At 36.2% G+C, this 26,086-nt stretch overlaps 1 protein-coding gene across 7 annotated transcripts in view; it reads right to left on the reverse strand.

The window, feature by feature from the left end:
- The window catches only part of UNC13C (unc-13 homolog C), a 165,084-nt gene that overhangs the window by 121,768 nt on the left and 17,230 nt on the right, over positions 1 to 26,086 (reverse strand). For 4 of the 7 annotated variants that reach the window (XM_072933702.1, XM_072933704.1, XM_072933705.1 and 1 more), the window contains one exon: positions 18,692 to 18,758. In XM_072933702.1, the coding sequence (XP_072789803.1) occupies positions 18,692 to 18,758 (67 nt within the window). Of the gene's footprint in view, positions 1 to 7,741; positions 8,434 to 18,691; positions 18,759 to 26,086 lie in introns of those variants that run through there. The other 3 variants (XM_072933703.1, XM_030281081.4, XM_072933701.1) reach the window with 3 other exon arrangements.

Raw genomic sequence — 26,086 nt, forward strand, 5'->3', positions numbered from 1 at the left:
ATAGTTGCTTTGATACCAGACTTGAATATGCTATGATCAGCCAGGACTCAGAAGTGGGCTTATCGTCCTGGTATCTCTTCTTTAAGAAGTAAAAATAAATAACTCATAGAGTATAACAGAAAATAATGACAACTAATGGAAATTCTCATCCAGATTATTAAATTTGACATTTTTCTGGTAACAGAAAAAAACCCTGCAAACCTACACAAAACATAGTTTACAAGTTGCAGGACATAAATAGGTGCCATTAGAACAGGAAAACTATTTGATCTAAAAGAAGCCTAAAAAGCTTCCATGAGGTATCCGGAAGTTTCCATTCCATACAACAAAAGCTTGTATTCCATAGAAATGTAGTCAATACATTTTAAACATGTCAATGTATTCTTCTCTACAGCATACCATTCACCTCCCAGTATCACAGCTGTGGAATAATAAGGCAACCAGCTCAGAAAAATCCAGCTCTGAAAAATCCATCAAAGAAGTTCTTAAAATGGCCATTTTGGTTCCTAAAGCAACTAAAAATTCTTTGGCAGATTAAGAAATTTGTTTAGATAAAGAGTTAAAAATTGCTCTGTGGCGTCTGAAGAGGAGTAGAGATTATGAACTGTCCTTGTCTGCAAACATCCCGGCACTCTATGAAACATCATGATCCACTGACATACCTCAAGATGTGATCTTTGCATTGCATAATTTGTCTTCATTGACCTTGCTATTACACTCTATATATTTATTCATTACATATATCCACATATGTAAAGGTAAATAATAAACGCTAACCCCTCATAAATACTGCAGCAGCAAAATGCACTGTTCTGCACAGTGCACAGGAAAAGCTGCTAAAAGCCTGGTTGGCTTCTGGAATCCTGGAACAGAGGATGTAAACAGACTTATTTCCTTTCCAGTTATAACAAAATTAGGATGCAGAGTGAGAAGAAGAATAGAAAACATTCTTCACTCTTGCCAAAGTGGCTATTTACTATTTTATAAAAAGATTAAATATCTGTGGGACATGAATCACATTTTTAACACATATGCATCAGCACAGTCCTTGCCTCTTTTTCTTATACATTCATGCCTAAAGTATCAGGAGTGAATTAAGAGCAAGCAATATTTGGAAGCAAAAGAATGGCCAATGACACTACATGCAATTTTCAAGGAATGCAAATGACATCTCTCAGAATATTGAGAAGTTTCACTAGAGCCAAGGCTGCCTTGTTTTCACATATTATTAGTAGAGAAAGGAACCATCTTGGGACACTTTTCAACGTCAAAGGCACGTTTCTGGATGTAGAAGCACTTGTTAACCATTCAGCTCTTACACTGAATGCTTGTAACCATTTATTGAACAAGATCTGAAGCATGATTGCCTACCTCCTTTGCCCACATAGTCACAGATTTTTAAATGCTCTCTTATATAAATTTCACTTAGATGACTTGGACATGCTTCAAATGACTTCAAATCAACATTGTATAGACAAGCCAGAAGGCTTGTTTCCTGCCTCAATCTCAAAAGCATCAAGAAATAATAAAGTTGTCACTGGAATCTGGAACATTTTCCATTCACTTTAAATAAAGTTTAATGCTTCTCTGCAGAAGAATCTTGATTTCATAGCAAGCCATACACACACATATATATGTGTGTGTGTGTTTTATCCAGTGTTTAACCATGGCTTTTTATCAGAGTTAGCTGAAAGTATTACAAATAGCGGAACATTCAGAACTGAATTTATTTAAACCCAGTTTCTGACAACGCCATAGTGAATTAAAAGCTGTCTGTTACAGACACAGGGAGATCTGCTAAATGGAGCAGATTTATGTTCTCTCATGCGAGTTCTATTCCATCTCAGCTGTATTAGTCATATGATCTGTTAATCAGTTTACAGCCTACCATTGCTCTGTCAAAAACTAATTTTCTACAATAGTAAGTCTACACATGGAATCAAGTTGAGTCATTACAGGTCTCATCCATTTCTTTCTGTAAAGATTTGCATGGGTTGTTCTTCACATTTTAAATCAACGTAAAGTTAAAACTTCATAAGATGGGTTTCTCAAGAAGCACATAGAACAAAGTCAATCATTTGAATGAGCTGTGAGTTCTCATTTGGAGACTTTCTCATTTTATCCAGGTCTCTGGATCAACCATTATGACCTAATTTTTTAAATTCTTACTTTGCTTATTTATTGAATGAAAACAGTATTTATGCTGAAATTCAACTCATTCTAAGTATAAGGATTCATGTTGAAATGTTACAGCAGTGAGGTATGGCCTTTATGCTAGATGGTAATAGAGCAAGAAACTGGAAAGCATTATGGATTATGAGACTAGAACTAAAATAAATTCTTAATGGGGTCCTTCTATAAAGAAAGGACAAACTGACACATCCATCAACTTTTGACCCATAGCAAGTCTGAAAATAACTTTGTCAATCAACGTGATGGTGAACACATAATGTAGACCAGTTTCAAGCATATTCAACTGGATTTATTGATAACAAAGCATTGCCAAAATAAAAATGTCAGTTGGAAGCATCATTTATAAAGTATCTTCTTCCAAATCTAAAACTAATGTGTCAGGTAGAAGGGGGGAGGAGTGGGCAGAGTTAAAAATGATAGCTTTTTAAATAATGCAAACAGAGTATTTTAGTTACATATCTGAACATCAGACCCCCATTTCAAAAAACTATTTTAACAAATCCAGCTCTTTATTTTTACAAAAAAAAAGACAGGTGAATCATCTTAAAAATATAATTTTGGTATTTAAATAGAATAGCTAGATCACTGCTCAGCTTCTGTTCAGACGCTAGTAAATGAAGCTACAGAGCAGCAGCTCTCTCCAGTAAGAAGTAGCTTTTTGGATGCAGACTGTCCTCTTATAAAGCAAGAGCCAGGCAGAACCATAGCCTCGCTTAACCTTCACACTATTAATCAACTAAAGGGGTCTGTGTGTATTGAAAGGGGGCAGGCAAGAAGGTGAGACTGAAGTGCAGTTTCTCTCTACAAATACCCTATGACAGTTCATGTTGACAACACCAAGATGGTAGGGGGAACCAAAACAAAACCAAGAATTCTTCATCTGCAGCAATACCAGTCTGTATTGCTGCCAAAATAGTCACCAGAGTCTATAGACAGAAACATATTTTTGTGATATGCAAAATATTCATCAGAAATTAATTAATTAAACATAGCAAAAGAAAAAAAGTGCAAACAGTCTACCCTGCATCTGCAGAAACTGAGACTAAGAGAGGTTCTCTTACCATCAGGAACATAAGGGATCAAGAATTCAGATATACAGACTTATTAATTATGGTCTTTTACCAGTCTTATGCTTGCCTGGGATTAAGGTTATCTTGTCATAAGTGTACTTGCCCTCAGCCCAGGTCTGCTGGGTGAAACCTATGCTCCCTTCTTTTGACAAGCATTACAGTGTACACTCCACATCGCTTCATTAATTTACTATAACAAGAACACTATATTGACAATAATCTCAAATGACCTAATACAGAAGAACTTAATTTAGAGCATTTATCTGGTCCTTTATATTATTCCTAAATCCTCCCTGCAGTCTAAACGACTAGCATTTTTAATTTGTGAATCTCAAGGTAAAATGACACTTTTCTTAACACTGCATATGCTACAAGGATGACCTGCCTGAAGACCCTGGCCAGAGTAGGGATGGGAACAATGAAGAGACCTGCTTTCTCTTTTGGGTAACTACTCTTTGCTCCAAGAATTCCTCAGGTTTTCACAGCAGCAGACTTTTGCCTATCCCTTCAGCCCCTCCAACATTCACACATGGATGCGGTGAATCCAGCGTGGAGCGCTATCAGCACTCTCACCCTTTGGCTAGGAAGTTACTCTTATTCTTCAAAATTACTTGGAAAGTTTACTATATCTGCTTATTTACCTGGTAATATCTCTTTATAGATCCTGCTATTTATGCATATCTAACCGCTCTCAGAATGTGTTGCCTTCTCTATTTATGAGAACGTAAAAAGTAAAACTAACCACCAAACTGCTGAATCAAACCCCAATCTTAAGAGCTTATAATCTGCCTATTTTTTAACCTACAAGGCCTACTGCTGTCCTGAGGAGGATGCACATCTATTCATGGGGTACACTACAGATTCTTCCAACCTAAAAATTTAACAGTCATACTGCAAGACTGGTCATTCATGTCTATTCTGCATCACACTCTTTCTTTAGGAACAAATCTATAGTGTGGTATTTACATTACAAACATGAAAAGTTGTAATTGAAACAACTGTTCTTAAAGGTCAATGCCCATGACTAGATTGAAAACAGAGGAAGAGATGTGCCAAATACAGTAGATTACTACTGAGGTGTAAAAAGCTACAGAACAGATTCTAAAGGTAAAATGGGGCCCATTTGGAGAGCCCATCAATAATGTAGGTGACTGGAGATGATTTGGATAACAGTTTAAATGTTATTTGACTAAACGTACTGACCTCTTTCTCTTTAATCTTTGTAGTGGTTTCCTTGACATTTTAACTTAAAAAAAAATAAAAAAAAATTACACTGTAGTAGGTCGTAATAATGACCTTTTCCCCCTCTTACAGCTGTATACATGATATATGCTGTCCTATATAAAAACTTGTTTTTAGTCAGTACAAAAACTGCTAAGATAGAATTTCACCTAATAGTTCATTTCTATTTAAATGCAGACTACTAAAGGAATGGAAAACATGGGGAGGAAAAAGTTATTTGCTGACTGTATGGAGATTTTTGCATAACTAAGTCAGTACTGGACATATTAGCTTTGTTAGACTATTACCAGCTTACTATTATGTCAGATTGCCATAAATAAAAGAGCTACTGTATAATAATCAGAACCTATCTCATGACTTTAAAAAAAATAGAATGTATCAACATGCATTTTTACTTAATCTCAGTTCTGTCCCTAGTTTTGCCTGTGTTTTAATAGAGGGTCTTTTGAACATTATACCCTGGGAACCCAAGTGATTTAATTTACACTGAAGCATAACATAGATGCAGAGACTGTATTTGCAGTATACTTAGTGTACTCTACGCTTCTTTTAATACTAAAACTTGAAAAATTTCAGCAACTTTTCAGGATAATAATCCCATCAGAAAATATAATTTAAAAAACAACAAAAAACCCCACCCCATTTTCTTTCAGATAAGAATTTTAACCCTCCAACTGTACTGGCCTGAGCCTTGGAATGGGCAACACACTGCCCTAAATTAGATTTCTGTTGGACAGTTTACCATGAACTCAGTGACCACATGTGTACTACATCACTCTACAGCTTTGATTTTTTTCTTTCCTTAGGGTTTGGGGGAATTTTAACTACTTACAAGTAAGAGAACAACTTTATATGGGCAAAGTAAGCCCTCTGGATTCCATTCCTCTGCACACAGAGATTTTACATATTTTCTAAAACCTATTAAACTAATAGTAACATCAAACTTTTCAAACAAAAAGTTATGAAAAGGGAAGCTTTTGATGAAGTGAAATTTGAAAAATGGTAGCAAACATCTGTGATATTTGATTTGAAAAATACCACAAGCACAAATGACTACAAGTACTGTTGATAACAACATACATTAGGATGAGTAGGCAGACGCAGACATGCTTAACACCTGAAGCACATTCACTGATAAGGATGGTAGACATTAAACATGTTTCTAAATTTGCTGCAAAAACTTTATTAAAGAACCCCTCTGCTGTCTTTGCTTCATATACTGATAAGTGTGATACTCATATTTGCACCTGAAAGCAAGAACCTCTGCTTTTCAACCTAAGTGAACGACACAAATGAAAAAAACAAAACCAGAGTAACAACCTTCTTAGGTGCCAAAGAATTTTTAGGCTTCAGAGCTGTAATGGCCTCACAAGGCAGAAGCTATTAATACTACATTCTTCCTGCATTTTCGTTACACTGGAGGAAAATTTGGAAAGGAAAAAGGAAAATTTGGAATTTTCAGTCCTCATTGATGCTTTAGTGAATTGGGAGATATTCTGAGGTATGAGTATTCTCCTACTGTGTAACACTCTGCAATCCCAGTACTTTACCTGAGATTTCCTAAGTGTTTTCAGAGTAACATATAGTCATTATGATAATGTGCTGACATCACTGGAGGATCAAGCAAATGGTATAGTGACAGAAATCTTTCATGCAAATCTCTAAGTTGTGCACATTCACCTTACAGAACCGTCATTTATCTTGCATCATGGCTTTTTTCTTTGAGATGACAGCTAATCTTAATTCATAATCATAATTCCTAGCATTATATTCCTTACAAAATGAATTTGTGATGAATGAAACATGCTTTAAACCTTAAATTCTACTCTTCATTCATCTTAGTGCTTTTAGACTTAACAGCATTCTCTCACTGCTTTTCTCATTATGTTTGTTGATTTAGACGGTAAGATTTAGCACTGACTTTTAGAACACTTGTATGTGTCAAATAACCTTACATTTTCTATTACTAGATCATAGTTGTGTATTACACTAAAGAAAGGAATCTATTTTACATAATCACCAACAGGAAACAAGTATAGTGTCACCCTCTCTGTGAAAAATAGGTACAACTTCACAGACAGCTTATTTTCACATCAAACAGCAACTGATGTTACTCCAATTAAATGTTTTTAAGGCGTAAGAGGTCCTGCCAGCCAGGGGTTAACAACAGTATTATGATGCTAGAACTAGTATTAGACCATTTTAGATCAACATTTTATTAAAAAATCTTACTTCTAACTAGACTGCATTGAAATTACAATTGCAACAGAATGTTTTAAGATATTTCAAGACTAATGAAAAATCAAATAAGCATTAAGTGTTTTGATACATTTTTACTAGACATAAGACAACTATCAGTGTCCTTAGTTTAAGGGCACATAGCCTTGTGTTCTATTTCACTTATTACACGTCAGCTGAAAGAATATATTGATAAGAAAGTGCAAAAGGAGGCAGGTGACTGAAGAAAGGTGAGGGATAAACAATGCAGTCATGTTTTTATATTTGCATAATTCTTCCTCTTAAAGCAAAATGAACCATCAGTCTCATAGTAAGAAATTAGTTTCAGCTACTATTGGCCTCTGAAATTGCAGGAGGAAAAATACTAATTTTATCTTTTAAAATGATGGACAAAAATGTATGAAATAATTATGGTGGTTTTTTAGATTGTGGCTTGGAGTACATAATAAAGGGCACTCTAAGACATAGATTTAGCTGTGGAACCGAATCAAACATGTAGTCTAAGCAAGCTGCCTCTTCAAAAGAAAGCTGCAGGGTGTTCATCTTGGAGATTAATCAAGACCCAGAAATACATAAGCATCCGTAAAGCTCAATTTATTACTAATCCTGTCACAACTTAGGAGAAAGGTACTGACATAAATAAGCAAAACATACTGTATTTTCACTGCATATTCATATAATGATTTTGTTTCTATTTTTATATCAATTTAAACATACCAACTCATTGAAAAATCCAACACCATACTGTCTTACTCAACTTACACTGTAAAGTTACCAACCATACAAAATAACCTCCTCCAGTTTTTAATGAAGTGTTAATTCCAGAAGCCCAGACAGTTTCATCAACATTATAGCATTAGAAAGCAAATCAGTTAGAAATCAATGCATTGCATTAGGAAGAACAGCAGGAGGTACATTCAGAATGAAAATAAGCAAAGGAAACAAAGGAAGCCGAAAAGTGTATGCAGACTAGACAAAAATACAAAGAGCATACATACCTGGATTAAATTCTTCTTAAAAATAAAATACAAATTACATACCACCATCTTTATATTATTTTCCATTTACGCAGAAACACTGTACACAAATCCATTACTATTTTGCCGTTCTTCCTTCAGCCTTAAATGATACAACATGAGGCTGCTTCCCAGCGATTCAAGTCAAGTGCAGTCAGGCATGCTGCTAGTCTGCAACGGTATCTGTTCTAAATTCCACGGTATTCCCTAGGCAGCATTAAAAGGGGATTTTTTTCCTTCCTCTCCCATTTTCCTCCCTCCTACAACTTGCGCTAATCGCTAAGAGTAATCGTGATGTTAGCTACTAATTCATTCTGCAGCTCAGGGTTGTTTCTCCTCTGGAATAGCAGAGCAGGAGTCAGCGTCCTACTCCGGCTCAAAACCAACATCGACACGAGAGAACAGTAATCATCCCGGGGCTGTTGGTGCCGGGAACGTGCCCCGCTGCCGTTTGCTCCTGCCGCTGCTCCCGAATGCAGCAGCGCTGCAATAGGCGCAGCCCTCCTGCGCGGCGGGCAGCCCCTCTGCTCGCAGAGCCACGCAGGAGCAGCCCTGCTCACAGAACGACACATGCAGCGCCTCGGGAGCTGCCAGGTGCGCATCCCTGCCCGCAAGGGGACAATGGGATACAGCATCTCCTGCCTGGCAGGGCCCTGTTCCACCCCAACCTTCTAGTTAGCAGTCTGACATGACCCACAGAAAGGATTGTGTAGCTACTTCTTACAGCACTGCTTTCATCAACAGCTGGTAATATTTGTAATGAATCTGCTAAATAAATCTGCTATCATTCCACAATAATTTGAGGGTGCGCCTCATAATAAGAAATGTATCGCTCACTTCCCACGAAAAGCACTTATATGTCCCCACTTAACACCTAGGCAGTAGTACTCTGCCATTTATTTACTACACTTCAAATAGCAGAATGGATTACTATTGTGCATGCAGTTACTAAATTATCCTGCACAGAATACATCAGGTGTTTTTTCAAATGTTAACAGGTTTAGTAGTGTAAGGCCACATGCAACCTCACACGTATTGAAAATATATTTAAAACTGACATATGAAGGACTACTATAATGCATCCAGAATGAGCCTATATAAAACCATTCTACAATGCATACACACAGCCAGAGTGTAAATGTTTCACAAAACATGTGTACAGGCATAAACCCACATGTATGTCATTATCCTCTTTCATCTTGGGAGACAGTATGACTGGAATGCCATAGTGAGTATCTCTGAATAGTCTGTAAGAACTGACATTTGTAACAGAGAATCTTGCAATTCAGTTACTTTCTTTATATGTTGAGTAAAAGGCAGCAATTAAGAGTGTTTAACGATTTCTAATAATAGTTAAAACTTACTGATTGTAGATTTCACTTTCTGCAATCCTTGTACTATTGTTAGTACTGTCATCCTGGGACTGTTTTACGTACAATTTATAAATGGAAAAGTTCTAGAATCAGATCTCTTATGTACAGTTGTAAATTAATATTTTGGATTTTTGTGTATCATTATAGAAATCATTATGGACCATTATATTTATTATGTCTTGCTGACATAAATGCAACCTATTAACAGACCATTAATTAGATTTATAGTTAAGAACCAGATGAATGAATGCTTGATTATTCAAATCTTACAGGAGTTATTAGCCTGCAGCCATTACTCAATATTCTCTCTAAACTGAATCAAACTTATTCTTTAAAACTGCTATATTGCATGCCAACAAATATACAATAAAACTTTATTGTAAGTGCACTATAGGAAATATTGCACTGATATCAATACTTAGTGCTATAGTCCTAACTATACGAGATGCAATAATGAATCCTCTCAAAATCAACCGGACTGCCTATGTAAGGATAAAAAAAGGAAAAACTAGGCAGCCTATTCAAGCATGTCCACCTGAAGTAGTCACTCACTTAGAAATATGTATCAGTTTCAGCAAGATGAAACAAATGATCTTAAGACTACAGCCAGTAGAACCAGTAAATACTGGAACTTTGGAAAAATATAAGGTTTTGTCATTTAATAAAAAAAGGTGTTTACCAATAACATTAAATCAGAATGCTTGGATTAATGTTGGCATCTTCGAGGAAGCTCCTAAGTGTTGACCCTGTCTATACTCATCTATTGTGTTACCACATGCTGAATATTTCAGCTGAAAGCTGAACTTATTCAACTTGTTTGATAATCCATCATAAGTAGGACATTCTACTCTACCAGATGCATTATTCAATTGATATTTCATAAGGAAATAAAAAAGCAAACATGAATCCAAGGACCTTCAGAACCCATCATGGCTCGTCTTGCCTGAAGTTAAAATTATATATAGAACTTCTCCAAGCCAGATATACAGTGACTTTGTAATGATACTGACTAATTAAGAATGAAATTTAATGTATAAATACATACTAATTACTTACAAGTGAAGTTACCCAAATAACAAAGTTACGTTGTACCTCTGTTCACACACTTGTCACATAGATAAGAGGCTGGTCACCTTCTAGAGTAAGTTATGAGCAGATGTTTTAATTCTGTAGAGTAGCTGAAGTTCTCACAGCTTTGGAAGCTCAGATAGCTGTAAATCAGTGACTGGAATGAAACTCCTGTGCATACTGAGAAAACATCCACACCAGTTTTTGAGAAACTAACACAAAGGAGTAATTTGTGTGTGTGTGTGGGGGGTCCTACGCATTGTAGTGGTTACTTGGCAATAACCTGACATGCTGATGAAGCTGGCCTTGAAGAACTCTCAGGATTCACACCGATTTACTCTGTTTCCCAAACAGAGCATTAAAAAAGTAACTTCCACACATAGAAGGAAGAGAAGAAACATGTGTAATTACACGTACATATACAATATGCATAGAGTTGTTTCAACTTGTTACCCAATTCCAGCCAAACCCTGTAGCTTAATGGAGAAACAACATTGAAAACCCACCCACAGAAAACACTATCACCACCAACCCCAAACCACACCCCAAACCCTAATGGGCAACTATAAACCTGCACGGAGGAAACAGCTATTCTTTGTGCCTATTTCCAGGATTACTTGACGATGACTTTCTGAGATGATCCTTTGAATTCTTATAAATAGAAGTCTGTCCACTGAAAACATTTCAGTAACTTCCATCATTACTCCTGTGTAATGAATCCAGTATTAAATAATATATAACTAGTTTAGATATTATTTGACTATTTCTACTGTGTAATACTTATATTGAACGGTGATAGTTGAAAACTGATAGAACGACTTTGAAGTAGTTTGTATTTCATGACGGATTTCAGCCTGAAAGTTGGAAGAGCTGTCACATAACTAAGCTATCTTTCTCCCACATCACCTCCCCAGTTTGCTTAAGGGATGGTTATATCTCCCCATTTATCAGAGGAAGGCAATAACCGTCAATTCCGCGATGCAATCCGTCAATTAGAGAGCCATCCCGCGGGACAGCTCCGGGACCCCGCCGTGGCCCCGGGGAGCGGAGCAGCGCCGGGCCCGCTGCAGCCCGGGGCGGGCTGGCCGCTCCCCGCGCGCCCCCTGCCGGCCGCGGGCCCCCCGCGCACCGGGCGGCCGACAGGCGCTCCGCTCCGCACGGGCGGCTGCTTTCCCTGCGCTGATGGTTTGTCTTTACTGGCACGACCAACGTTTCCTTCTAAAAAGGAGGGTTTGCAATAAGAAGGGGAACGGTACTGTATTTCTCTTGTATTTCATAACGCACCTGTGAGCCGGTTTAAGTTTTACTCTGAAAAATGCCTTGGAGATTCTGAAATTAAGATGGTTAAAGCTACTTCTTATTCTACATTAAAACTTTTGCAGACTTTTTTTTTTTTTTTTTTGCTAAGTTTATAAAATTTTGCAGTTTGAATTCTATTAAGTGATATAAAATCACATTTAAGATTTTTTTTTTTTTAAGTATCAATTAACAGGGAACAGGCAACCAATGTAAAAACACAATTGCTTCTTGACAGCTGCAATTTAATTAAAATTTGGCCCCAATTTCAGACAGGATCATAAGATGGGATCATAGTTCAAAAGCAAATACAGGGGCAAAACTCCAACAATAACTGAAGAATAAATCAAGAACAATCATTTTATATTTTTTTTACCCAGGAGGGAAAAGTGAGCTTTCTCCCCATTCAGGTTTATCAAGCACTTAAAGAAATTTATTGTATTTGAAGAGGTAACTTAAGAACAATATATGTTACTTCTGAAATTTAATGCCCCATTGTGTTCTTTCCTTATGACTATTTTGTTTATTATTATTCTCTAGGAATGTGCTCATTCTAGAAACTGTTTTAGTTTTTTGTCTAGGAAAGTAGAATCCTTGCTAAAATTTTTAAAATGAAGAATCTACCCAGTTGCCACTTTTCATTGGGGAACTGGTTTTAGGCTGCCTTTGTCTCAAGCCTCAAAGTTTTCTCACTCCTACCCTCTGGCTCTCTGCCCCATCCCACTGGAGAACAAATGAGCAACTCTGTGGGGTTTAGTTGCTGGCTGGGGTTAAACCCCAATAACAGGGTAAAGCTCACTGAAACAGAAGTGACAGTGGAAGAGTTTCAGCATCTCCATTCAATACAATGTGAAGTCAAATACCTAAAACTAAGGACATATTTAACAGCGCTACTACAGGTGCTAATTAAGAGCCATCTCATGATTTGTCAAGAGTGGCAGCAACATAAGATTTAGAAAAAGACACCACCAAACTTGAAAAAAAATTGTTTGGTAGTAAATTAAAACATTCAATCCTACAAATCTGAAAACAAGTAAGAAGAGGTAGATCACAAGAAAGATGCATAGTGATGAAGTAGGAACTCTAGGGCAGATGCTGCAAGGATTCAAGAAAATGAGTGATTGCAACAATTGTGAAGTTACATCTTCTATAATATATCTGGAAGCAAGGCAATTTACTCTCCTGGATCATTTCTCCCCTAGGCTTTCTCCCTCCAGCTACTGCTTGGATTCCATCAATATAATTCATTAGCTTTTCAGTGGATGACCTGTCATTCTTTGTGCTAGGATTCAGTTCATCAGGGCTCCATTCTTGGCTGCTCTCAGCTCTCTCTCCTATCCTAGTTCTCCCACTGAAATGACTGCTGGTTATCCCAGTATTTCCCTCTCCTCACCCTAGGGCCTGCTTCCCTTTTTTGCACTGTGAGAGGTTCTCTGCCAATCCTCATAACTAGCAATCCCAATTCTCTCTAATGGAATGCATTCTTGCCTTCACAATCCTATTTATCTTCACTACATTCCAAAAGGGAGCTTTTGTCTCTACAGAATGGTGCCCATGAACAGCCCAGCTGATTAATACTAACTAGCTTATTTTTCCTGGTTTATGTGAAACATCCATTATCACTTGTAAGCTTTCTCTGATGAGAACTCTGTTGAGTTTCAATCTTTTGAAGCATTTTTTAAAGCATTCCCTCAAATGCTCACAAAACACTCTACAATTCAATTACAAATGTGCACCAGGAGCTGTATAATTCTATAACACACGGAATTAGCCACAAGTTACCAATGAAACCAGTAATAAATAATTTGACATCAGTCCAAAAACAACCTACAAAATGCTAAAACATGGTTACTGGACACAGAGGAAGAGACAAATATGTTACCATGGTGCCCTTTTGACCTGTGAAGCAAAGGAGAGAACTGAAATTTAACTGCGGAAGAGAGCACACTACATTCCTGTTTGTTGATTTTTAATAATAGTGGTCAAAAATAAAAGCTTAGATTTCTATTGTGAATCATTATATCTCACTTTCTGAAGAGAAAAGCAGTGATAAGCAGATGATTCTGCGCTTGCCTAGCAGAATCCTCAAACAACGATAGAGCACTCACAAAGGTTTCTCCCAGGGTCTGTAACACTTAATACCTTCAATTAATTGAAGAAAGCACTTTTCAACTTTCACATTGATTTAAGGCAGGAAGGGCAGGGAGTAAATCACAGAATATCTAAACTCTCAATCCCATAGAAAGATCTAAGTTAAAATAAGTCTTCAAGTAAATTCATTGTAACTCTGGTCAGGTAAAAAGACACCTCTGATTTATTTTCTTCACAATTATATAAAATTTTAAATATTTTCTCCCTGAGAAACTTTCAGAGGATGCCATTCCAGAGGGAAAAGGAAAAAAAAATTACCTAAAATGATAGGAAATAGAGGAAACAAACCAAATTTGTTCAGAATTGATGTGTAACTCAATCTTGAACTTCTGCCTTTATTCTTTTGTCAAAGTAAACTTTCTAAAAACCACTTCTTGAAAGCCGTACAGGCAACTATGAAATGGTCTTGGGACTGTTGGTCCAATTGCCCCACACTGACCTTTCTACCTTCTTCACGTAACCTCAGAGTTCAGACATGAGATAGACAAAATTCTTTGCATTATAGAAGTAGGACTGCTTGATATAACTAATTAGTAATTTTCTTCAGATACTATTTATATTAAAAATGTGATTTATAAAGCAAAAACATCCCAGAAATTCCTTTAACTTATCAGGTATATTTTGAGCTTCCTCATGCACCAATTAACATTCAAATCATTGTCAAAATATATGCAGCTTGGCAAATTTGCACTAATGATGAACTCATTTAATTGAAGAGTGCACTTCCTTTCTGTTTTCCAATTGTCAGTTTATCACTTTCTGTTTAAATATTTAATCTCTGAAATAAAGTCACAAAACTAATAAAAGCAGCTTCTTTGCTGACAGTCATTTCACCCAATGCTGATTGCCACTTGAACATAATAATTACTTTTTAGTTGAATCAGGATGCAAAATATCTATTATTAATACTTTATAAAAAGGAAATACTGGTTTGTTTCCATTTCAAGACATGCTTGCATTACTTGGACTACAAGGTTAAAATTTTTTTCAACTGAAAGTTGCTTTTTAAAGGAAAAAATTATTTCTTTGGGCCTATTGATATCTTTTGAAGAGAAGTTTGGCATTAATCTCATAGCCCTGTGGCTCATAAACAAAGAATGATTTCTGCTTTCCCAGACTCAAATTCCCACTGCTGTCATTGTGTAATATCTGCTTTAGTATTAGTTTATCAAGTTCTGTTTCTGAACAAGACAGTAAATCAATAGAGCTGACAAAATGAAGCTGCTGATAACTTCTCTATTAGTGAGCTTTCTCATACTGAACATCACCACTGCATCCATCATGTAATTCACCACAAATCTCAAAGAACAGCATTACAACAACCTACAGTGAATATTTAATTCTACCTAATATTTGTTCAATTTTGAAACACACCAATATATTTACTTTATTGAATAATTAGTGATATATGGATATCTTTTGCTCATTGTGCAAAATCAGGAATGATGTATGTTGGGAAGATTTACCAAGGCAGATCTGTGCCACTCTCACTGCTGACCTCCAGATTATAAAATCAGTCAATATAGTGCCACTACATCACTGTTTTTTTTTTTTTTTTGTCTCCAACACTCAATATTATCAATAAATATTTATTGACAATACAGTTGTGGAATGATACAAAGGTAACTTACACGAGTAGTGTCCTGCTTAACATTAGCCTTAGGAATGAATTACTATGCTTTGTATTTGATAAAAAGCATATCCATCTCAGAGAGGTGACATTTATTTATTCAAATCTATTTTGGCAGCAAAACAGTCTCTACTTCACTAAGGATTAGTAGCTAAAGATATAATCAAAGTGACACATACAGCTGGGGAAGGAGGGGGGAGAGGGGAAAACCCATTTGATTGTACTCATGGCTGACACCGAGTTACAAGAAAAAAACTCTTCAAGTGCATCTTTTCATAATTATTGTCAGTACTTCATTGCACTGATTTCAAAACTGTTAGAAAACCAAGGCAAATTTAAAAAGCCTCACTGTTCCTGGAATACAGTGAACATGAAACTGAAACCAGACACTGGGACTGGATTATTTTAAAACAACTATAGTTTCGATTTTTTTTATCAATTAACAGAAGCACAAATAGAGGACCATATCTAGTTTTGCATTCTTTTAAAAAGCTATTAATTGCCGATATTAAGTTTTACCTCAAATTTTTAATTTCTCCCCCTTCTCAAAGAGGGGAAGGATTTCCCTAAAGCTTTTCTTTTAGCACAGTTAGATATTGCAAGAAGTTTTAACTATTACTATTTCAAATATGCACCAAGGCAATTTATTATCTAAAAAGAAATAGTCCCAAAAACAGTTTGGCACTTTTCCTATCTAGTCAATGTTTGAGTAAATATTCATCAGCTACAATGCCTCTGGTAAACCACTGCACTGTCATCTCATATTTGATCAGAATAGCCTAATTCAATTTCATATTTCCATAGATTATCATTAAAAGCATACATTCCAAATATTACTGGAACCTAAGCCACAAATAGATTTTCTGTTACAGTAAGAATTCATGTTTGTTTCACCTGTGAGGACATACCTGAAGGCCGTCAACCTGAGCAAATTACATTCCCTCTCCCCCTGTTCCAAGCTAACCCACTTCGCTAAACCTCCAAGGATAACATTTTAAAAACCCCAAAAAATGTTACTCCTCTGTACTTAAAAGCTCCCAGGGATTGGTTCCTTATCTAAGCCTGCTTTGATGCCTAAAAATCTCCCTCATGGTTACAAAAGGTTGTTATTTATTTTCCCTGCTCCTTATGGATAGAGACAGTTCCCTCCATGTGGTTCTAGTATCTTAAAGCAGTTACCTACATATAGAGATTGCTTTTTGTGGAAAACTGCTTCATTTATCTGTTTGCATGCCTCTATTATGAGGCTCTGTGAGTATTGTATCTTCCCCAAAATATGTCAGGATTGTTTAGCCTTCTGATCTTATTGTGCTGCATAGGGTTTCTTTTTACCGATGGCCTTTTATAGCCCAAATAATACTTGCAAGTGTAAAGTCTATTTTGATTAGGCATTGGCAGAGATTCCTCCTTCATGCCTCTCGGAGTTTCTGGGCAAACAATGGCACTTAATGTCACATCAGTTGTGCTAAACTAAAGCTGAGATAATACCAATGTGCTGTTTTTGAAAACCAGTTTATCTTCAGAGGGAAAACACAAATCAAAAAAGTCCAAGGCAACCCAAAAGGTTGAAGCATAAAGGACTAAACACATAACTGTATTTCAGGGACAATAACTTTATCAGAATAAAAACCTTATCCAAAATAATTTGTAATGAAATAAAACTAAATAATTACCCAGGAATTAAATTAGCCTTTTAAATATTTATAGACATTTTCCTCTTCAAATAGTTTCACATGAGGTATGTGTTTACATCTCCCATCCAGTTGATCTCAAATTCTTAAAAGTCTCACAATAACTTTGCCAACATCTTTCAGTCCCATACTGATGTTAGATTAACTGCTGAGCAATCTGCTCTTATTTCAGTACACCAAGATAGTTTGACTACTTTGCTACAAAAAACAACTTAATAGCACAGTGACAGCTCAGGATTCTATCTCATGCATATTAACTTCTCCATCTTCTAATTCCTGACCTCAAAATTACTCTGAAGAACAGCAGTGGGAAGAAGTGCAATTCTAATATTGCTCTATTCAAATACTTTTTAACATCTGAACGAAATTCAGCTGATTCATCAAGTAAAAGTTGCTGACTGTATAGCATTAGTTTTAAACTCAGAAATAACTTTACCCCACTGATTAGGCAATTAAGCACACACTGAAGGAAAACTCTTAACAAAAGAATTTATCTTAAGGCTATTGCAACCTCTGTCTGCAAGAAAAAACTGGACAGTTTGACTTGTCTGATGTTTGACTAGAGAGCAGGATTCTTCCTGCCCATCACCTTCAGTGAGCTACCATTGGGCAGCAAAAAGGATAAGATCAAACCAGTGACAGAACTGAATGCAGAAACTGAGATCAGATGAACCAGAAAAGTATTCTTCTCACAACACCCCAGTATAAACAGATTTTCCTTGTCACTCTTTTCACACAGGCACAGTCTATGAATTATCATAAATTCAAGAGAATTCAGTAAAAAAGAAATAGAACTTGGTCCCCAAAGAGCAGGAAAAAAATAGCTCAAAATGAACTGATGAAGGTGTATTTTAGATGGGGTTTGACTCATATTTACACTAAACAACTTCGGCTGTGCCATAAAAGCACAGAAGTGATACCTTACAGCACACAACCTGAGAATAAGCAGTGTTTCTAAAAGGCCTACACACAAATGAAACAGGAAGTCTGTGAATCTTCAGTTTCTCACAGGTTGCCGTACACACCAAAGACAATTGCTGTGTTTCTCAGAAGTTATCAACATTAGTTTTACACTACAGTCAACGCAGGAAGACTGGGCAAAAACTAACAACACATGAATTCCCAATGACCGATATGAGGTAGTGGTCTGCAGTTTAACAGCAACAGAGAAGAAAAATACTTGGTCTTTTTATATTGTCAATATTGATACCAAGTGATCATATTAATTTCCCTTGATTATCACACCTAATAAAAAAATGCATGCTGAGGCAATGGTATAATTCTAAATTATGATACTACTATTGAGGCAGTGGTATCATAATTTACAAGATTTTTTCTAGGAAAAAAATGTTCTTTTAACAATTTTTATTAAATATCAATGAAGTACTGATTTTCCTCAGCATCAAAAATTATTTAGACAGATATGTCCGATGTCATGGTATCTGGATTAATTTGCAACACCTGTAAGATGGCCAAATTGCAATCACTCCTCTGAGACTTTTTTTAGTCTCAAAATCTCACCCTTTGTCTGTTTCAGAATAAAAAAATCCTGAGATGAGGGAACTGCACAGATTTAAGAACCAATGGAAGGAATTGTCTCAACTACCAGAAATTTGGCAGTCACATCCTCAGGTCCTGCTTACATGAACTGAAATTCTCCTTGACACTGAGAAATTTTTTTAAATTACAGCGATACATTAGTAGTTTTAAGAGTAGTTCTTACCTTCTGGATAGCCCTGGCCCATCTTGCTTTTGCAAAATTTCCTCCATTATCTTGGTCTACACTTCTCCTAAAGAAAAGAAGTGAAAAAGAAGTACTCAGAACAGAAAAGTATAAAAATAAATAATTAAAAGAAATCTGATAAATCTATGGAAGAGTGGATCAAAGTCAGATCCATCACTAACTCACAATATCACCTTTGGATTACAGGGCGTTCTGTTAATGCTAAGAGTTTACTGGCTTGAAAAGACACAATCCCTGTTCATTGTATTATCAAGAACAATATAAAAGAACATTAGCAAAGGAATACAGTTATAGTGGCACATAAATCAGAATTACAAGGTCTTTAACATCAAATGGCAGGAGGAGAGGCGGAAAACAACAACAAAATCCAAACCAAGACAGTGAAAAAAAAGAAACCTATGAGTTTCCTCAGTAAAGGCATATCCTTGTGAGACAGAGACAGTCACTAAGTCTTTGCCTACTGCACTAAAGGAGTTATTGAGAAGCCACATAACATAAAAACAATACCCCCTCTACCCCAAAAAGTACCACCAAACAAAAAATAACATTTACTCCAAGCAATTTCTGAAATACAGTCTTTTGCATATTTGGTTGCCCTTACACAGAACTTGCACACTCGCACAGGCCAATTATAATTAGGGCTCATTCAGATATTTCACCACATCCATGAAGAATGTTGGTTTAAATTGAAAAATACTAATTCCATTAATGGCTGTTAAGCACAGGTTAAAATAATTAGTGTAGACTCCACCACTCCTGCAAGATTCTAAGTAATTCAAAAGCCACTATCTAGTACAATACCAGTTAAGCTACAAAATAAAAATCATACAGTAAAATTCTTCACATGAAATTTGCAAAGGAAGCCTGTTTACTAAGTGAAGTTTTTGCAGCATATTTATATTATACTTCAGTGCCATCCCTTGGTCTACATGGTACTGTTTAATTATCTTGGACTTTTGGAACAGTGCTCTTTTATTTGAGGAGAAAAATGCTCCCTCTGATACGCACAGCTGAGTGCACATGATGCAAACTAAGTATGAAGAGGCTTGTCTTCCCCTGCCCTCATCTCTGAGGCTGCATGTTTGCAGGTCCAGCCTTTTTCCTCTTCACAACTAGTATTTTGTTTCAGGTAAATCAATCAAGTGATACTAGTAATTGGTCCACCCCATCCTGCAGTTGTTAACTAGACTGGAAATACTGGATAATAATTAACCTTAGGGATTACCAGGATAATTAACCTCAAGGTCAGATGGTGACTCGGTTGTCAGGGTTGATTCAGAGGGAACAGAGAGAAATGGCTTCCTCTGCCTTAACTAAAAGTAGGGAAAAGAGTATTCTTAAGTTTTGAGGCATAATGGACAGAGGGGGCCAAAAACTAGTTGAACTGGTTCACAGTACTTTTAGGAAGTCACCAATCTGTGATCAGACTGCTGAGCAGAGCAGTCAGATCAGGCAGTTGAATACACTTCTTATGCCACTTAAACTCAGCACAGACAGAGCAAGGAGCAGTTTCTACCTGTCCACTTCCTGTTGACACAGTGATGGGTCCGGTTTGGACAAATGGTTGTTAATTCTCTATTCAGATCTAGTGAAACTAGTTACCCGTCAGAAAATGCTTTATCAATACTGAACAAAGCTTCTGATGACACGTGCTTTACAGGAAATCTGGGTAACAAAACCCACCAGATACTAGTGGGAATTGACCAGTCCTTCTAACTGAACTGTCACAAGGAACATACGTGCCAGGCATATGCATAATTTTTGGAAACAACATAAACAATACCATATTAGGAACTTCACACAAGTGTTAAGCTGGAAAACAAAGGAATCACATCTGATAATTAGAACAGCATAAAATTCCCAGTGATTGAACAACAAAAAGTGGAAAAACAAATGACAAATGCCTTAAGAGAGCCTGATAATTATACTGATTTACCATCCCTACAACATAATGCCCAGCTGTGGTCTCCGATGCTGTGCAGGCCACAGGAACAACAAGATGAGGAGAACTACAAGAGACAGACACCTTAAGATCAGTATAGCAATATTCAGACCTGCTCAGCTCAGCAAGAAGGACAAAGTTTTGATGCACCATGCATCAAACTCAGCAGGCTTTCACATCTCTTAGCCAGAAGGATCAAAAATAACCAATCTTGTTGCAGTGATTTTACCAACCAATGGCAGGTATGTGCAAAAGAATGCACAGGCTAGATACACACAAGGGCTCTTCAGTCTGGTTTATCAAAAACTAAGGATTTTTAATTGAAAACAAAAGTTACACTGACACTTTTACTTAATAGATGTTTTCCCTCTTAATTTGGCTGGCCAAATATATTAAAATTGCTCTAACATAGTCGTGATGATTTGCATTTTCATGGCACCTCTTGTAAAATTAATCTCACTACAGACTTCATTATAATGCAGTTAATTATAGAGCAGATGCAGTGTGGCCACATACAGCCAAAAAATGACATCTTCTGAATCCTTATTTGTTTCTAATAGGCAATCCTGAACATCTGCATTAATTTCTAAGTATTCATCGCTAAAGTAAATTTCAGCTTTGAATATAACTGGAAACAAATTGTGGAAGAAAAATTGAAATAATTACACTCTATTATGACATCTTTTATTTGGCAATTTCCACTCCCTACTGGCAACAGTCAGGCTGAAATTAACATCATGCGCTTAAATCAATCTCCAATGGAACTGTCAGGCAGACATATTTGGATAGTACACTACCACAAAAATGGTAGTGTACTATCATTTTTTTTCTCCTTTAAATGTGCTTTTCAGAATATTCCAGTAATGCTCATTTTTGGGCAAATATGTGATAAGCCTAATTACAATTTTGAGTTTTATTCTGCATTCTTTTATAGCTCAGGAGGGAAATAGATAAGAATAAAGAAAGATGAGTATCAGCTTCTCTATCTTTTAGAATAGAAGAATGGTACTTTCAAGTGTATCACTTCCAGTGCTGTAACATTTATAACATGCACAATTTAACATTCATTGGAAGTCTGCAACATACCCTAAACTTTTTTTGTGAGAATTTATCCACTTCTTACTCATTACTGCAGCAGCACAAGTTCTTTGGGAGTATCTGCTGGTGCAGTTGCTACCATGGTCTTGCAGATCAGGTCAAAGCCACATTAGCAATATTCCATACACCTGGGCTACAAAAGCCTGTCCTTGTTCCAGCACTGCTCATTAGCTGAAGCTGATTGCACTGAAATAGTTTCCAGCTGAAAACAAGGTGCTTTACAACACAAGCTTTCAAGTCAATTCATGCACTTTGTAGAAGGACACACTATTCTTATTGGAAAATACGTCTGGGATATGGAACTTTAGAAGGGTATCTCATCAAGGATTATTAGACTATAAAACTTTAATTCAATTAAAAATTTTTCATAGGCCTCAATTATACAGCATAGAAAAAAGAATAATTATAACATTAAAAAGCTGTGCAATAAGTAGCAGTTTACTAAAACATGAAGAACTGTAGGAAGTACTCGTCCATCTTCACTATAATCACATTGAAAGGAAATTAATGATGTGGTAAAATTGCAAAGGAAAATTAACTGACCTAGGCATTCCACATTTAACTATGCCACATAAGATTTACTTTTTTTAAGCCTTTCATAGATTAATACAACTTAATATCATCTAACTGCCTCATATAGCTATTTTTTTGTGTTAGTGGCAAAAGAAAGCAGAGTTACCTCCAAGATACTTTTTCTGGTAGCACTAAATCTATGCCCCTACACAGGGTCCTTTTTACTGATGTTCAAGTTGCTCTTGAAAATTTATTTTTTAAGCTAACAGAGCAAAGAACAAAACGTACTATAGATCAGCAACCAGTCACTCATCCCTACAGTAAAATTTTAGTTTTAATCTGTGTACACATGTTTCTTTTCCTTTTGCTTTCTTATTGTCTAAAATAGTAAGTTTACATTGCTATATTATTATCTTCAATCATACATTTATATCACTGCTTTCATTTCAAACAGTTGACAGTTCTGAGTTCTTGCTGGTTTTTGAAACTAAAATTACAAGTTCCTAGTTTCTTTGGGACAAGATACTACATTTTATCAATCTGTATTTTGAGAAAAACATTACTACAGGAATGAAATAACTTTTTCTGTTTTCTAAGAGATAACCTTGTTTAAGTGCCTAAAACACACAGTACAGCAATAACATCTGTTTTCTAGCCATTCAGATTCAAAAATTTAGCAATGCATGAACAGACACAAAAATATGCTTACATATCTCCTTTAGTTCAATTTTTCCTCCAGCACTCTTTTACAGCTTACCTACCTAATCATTAAGAACTTGAGTCTTTTATAAGAGCTACAACTTCTGACTCACCTATAGAGCAAACTAATAAAGCCCAAAGGTATGCATTAATCCTCATAACAAGACTCTCATTTTTTTCCCATTTCAAAATTTTCCTCCAGTTCTTCACAATATTTTCACAGGCATAATTCACATTGATGTTGCTCTTCATGTCTTCCTGAAGAAGATCCATCCCTGGCTGCTTTTAGAAATACCCCTGAGCCAAATCTGCACAGCTGCTAAAGATAAGCCATCAATTACTGCAGCTTGACCACCACTCCCCTTCCTGGGCAAAATTAACAATTTGGTACAAGGAAAGTACCTTCCTCTCCCCTGTGTCTTTTGACTCCTTAGATGGGTCTGGAGTCTGATCACAGCAGGACTTATTGAAGGGATGTTGCTGTCTCTGCAAAAACTGATTCAGGAAGTCCCAGCTTGCTTTAACAATTACTTTACAGTAATATTATTTTAGTGTTCTGACTTAGAATATCACCCCAATAAAAAAATTATTTTCCATCACAGATAGAGAAATAGCAAACTCGTCTGTGTAACTGAGAATGAGTACTGGGAAAAGTGACTAATAACTACTTAAACTTCTCTATTTTAGGCCACTTCAAATGTTTTGACTTCACAATATGTAGAGGCATTTTGGATTTAACACTGTGGGATTTTCTTGTTATCTGATTAACTATTATTCTCAAACATTAATATATCCCGTTCTTGAAAGGTCTGGTTTGTAAGATAGAGTGATATCCTGGTTTTAGTATAATTGGAGGAATTTATTCAATTCTATTAAGCCTTCTTCTAAAAAAACACCACAACTGCAGGCCTGGTGCTAAAAGGTATGCAAATAGAGATGTACAGTAATCTATACCTAAACTTTTAATATTGCAATTCTTACCACTCAGAGCTATGAACTGGATTGTAAACTGTCATTCAGATCTATCAAAACTACAGCTTGTGATACTGGTCTTGTACACTTAATACCATGCCAGTAGATAACAGCTCATATTTCCCACTACATTCCCATAGAACAGCAGCTTTGAAGAAAGAGTCTATTTTTAAAGACCTACCAAAACAGTAAATCAACATTTTACAAAGTAACTTCCAGGTTTTTCTGATGGATATAAAGGTATTACAAGGCCATGCTGCTACCTGAGAAACCCCCACAAGATATACTATCTCCTCAGTGCTGCAGTAGCTACATTAGGGATTTTCAAACTGCAAGATGTTTATCTGAACAAAAGGAACCCACAATTAGGACAGAAGCTGATTGACAAGATCAAAGGCTATGGCAGGAGACAGGTGACACAGGGAAACACATGTTGATGTGAACAAGATATTATCAAGACATTGTTCTACTGTCCACTGAAGTCGCAGCTTTTATTCAATCTTGAATCTGTCAAAGTGTCATCTTGGATTGTTCCCAGAAAGCAAACAATGTCTATCTGACACTTAGGGAAACTTTATGAATTTCTCCAGATTTTGCCTGGATTTGCCTATTTGTTAGTCTCCAACTTCTCTCTTATTTCAATGCTGTATCATTAATATTTATTTTTTCTTCTAATATACCTAACTCAAAAAAATAATGACTATATTTTTTTCCCAAATATATAGTGGAAAGACATATCTCTTCAATCAACTAAACTCAATTTTCTCCTACAGAATCTCTTTCTTCACAACCAATGCCTAATATATCAATTTTATTAAAAAGCTATTAAAATCAGCATTATAAAAGTACTTGATTGAATATGCATGCAATAAACAAACAAAATAAATTGCTATGCAAGTATAGTGAACTAATTCCAGTGACATTTACCCTTCTTCTGAATATAATGAGTGTTTCAGGGTAGCACTGTACAGATTAAATATGACACAGCGGTAGGAGCCAAATCAAACTTTTCATAAACATTTTCTGCTTTTTTCATGGCAACTCTTTTCTCCTGCTGTGTAACTCTTTTATGTAGAGTTCTTATGCTCCCACCTGAAATAGCTGTTTTTAGAGTTCAAGTCATACAAAGAAAAGGAATTTCTCTGCCGAAGAACTGTTGCCTGACAACTATTTTAGCTTTTCTGTAAATGAACAAATTTTCTAGTAGTTTCAAGGGAATACTTGCACAGAGATTGAATCTTCTTTTACACACAGCTATAAGCATTAATTAGATAAACTAGTTCCCAGAAGCCAACGAGGTTACCTTAAAAATTTACTATTATGTAAGGTCTAAGTAAAATATGTTAACCTTTATAGTAAGTAAACCTTTTGGGAATCCAAGATAAGATAACTGCATAACAGTAATAGACTTAATACAGTTACATGATATCAGAAACCTCTAAGAAGGCATAGAACTTAATTAATCCAGGTAAAAGAAAACTTCAAAAGCCTTTCCTATTCCTTTCAAGCCTAAAGAATTTATCATGAATAATGTTACATTACACAGAATCTCAGGGAGAGTCATAATGATTTCTCATTTATTATGAGAAGTTGTCACCATAGCAAAAAATATAACACTATGAATATTAATAAGGGAGCCAATTAAAGCTCAGTATCAGCTCATATCAGGATGCAAAACAATCATCAGAACACTCAATAACCACAAACAAAACAGGCACTTATGAAAAGACTGAAGGTAAAGATACTCATGATATCTGATTACTGGGGAAAGTGAAACAGTATGGACTGGTGGGGATAGATACTGAAAGAAACCAAGAGCAATCTCTGCTATGTGACAAAGGTATTTGCATTTTATTTTAATGTGTAATCTATTTTATAACTGGGCTTTGTAGGTTATTTCATATATTCAGCAGGACATACAATTTGGCTGTATCGTTTGTACTAGACCTAGATACCATTCCTCCTTCACTGCAAATTTTCCCAAGATTGTCTCATTCCTAGATTGGAATACTGGCTCAAGCACAGCTCTGCCTATGTACCCACTGAGCAGGAGCCCCTGGAGTCCTGGACTCACTGCAGGCCTGAGTCTGACCCTGCTGTGCCGTTATGGACCTGCCTGGTGCTCACTGCTGCGCCCTGACCCCAAGTTT

This window comes from Taeniopygia guttata, chromosome 10 (assembly GCF_048771995.1).
Source record: "Taeniopygia guttata chromosome 10, bTaeGut7.mat, whole genome shotgun sequence".
NCBI lineage: Eukaryota > Metazoa > Chordata > Aves > Passeriformes > Estrildidae > Taeniopygia > Taeniopygia guttata.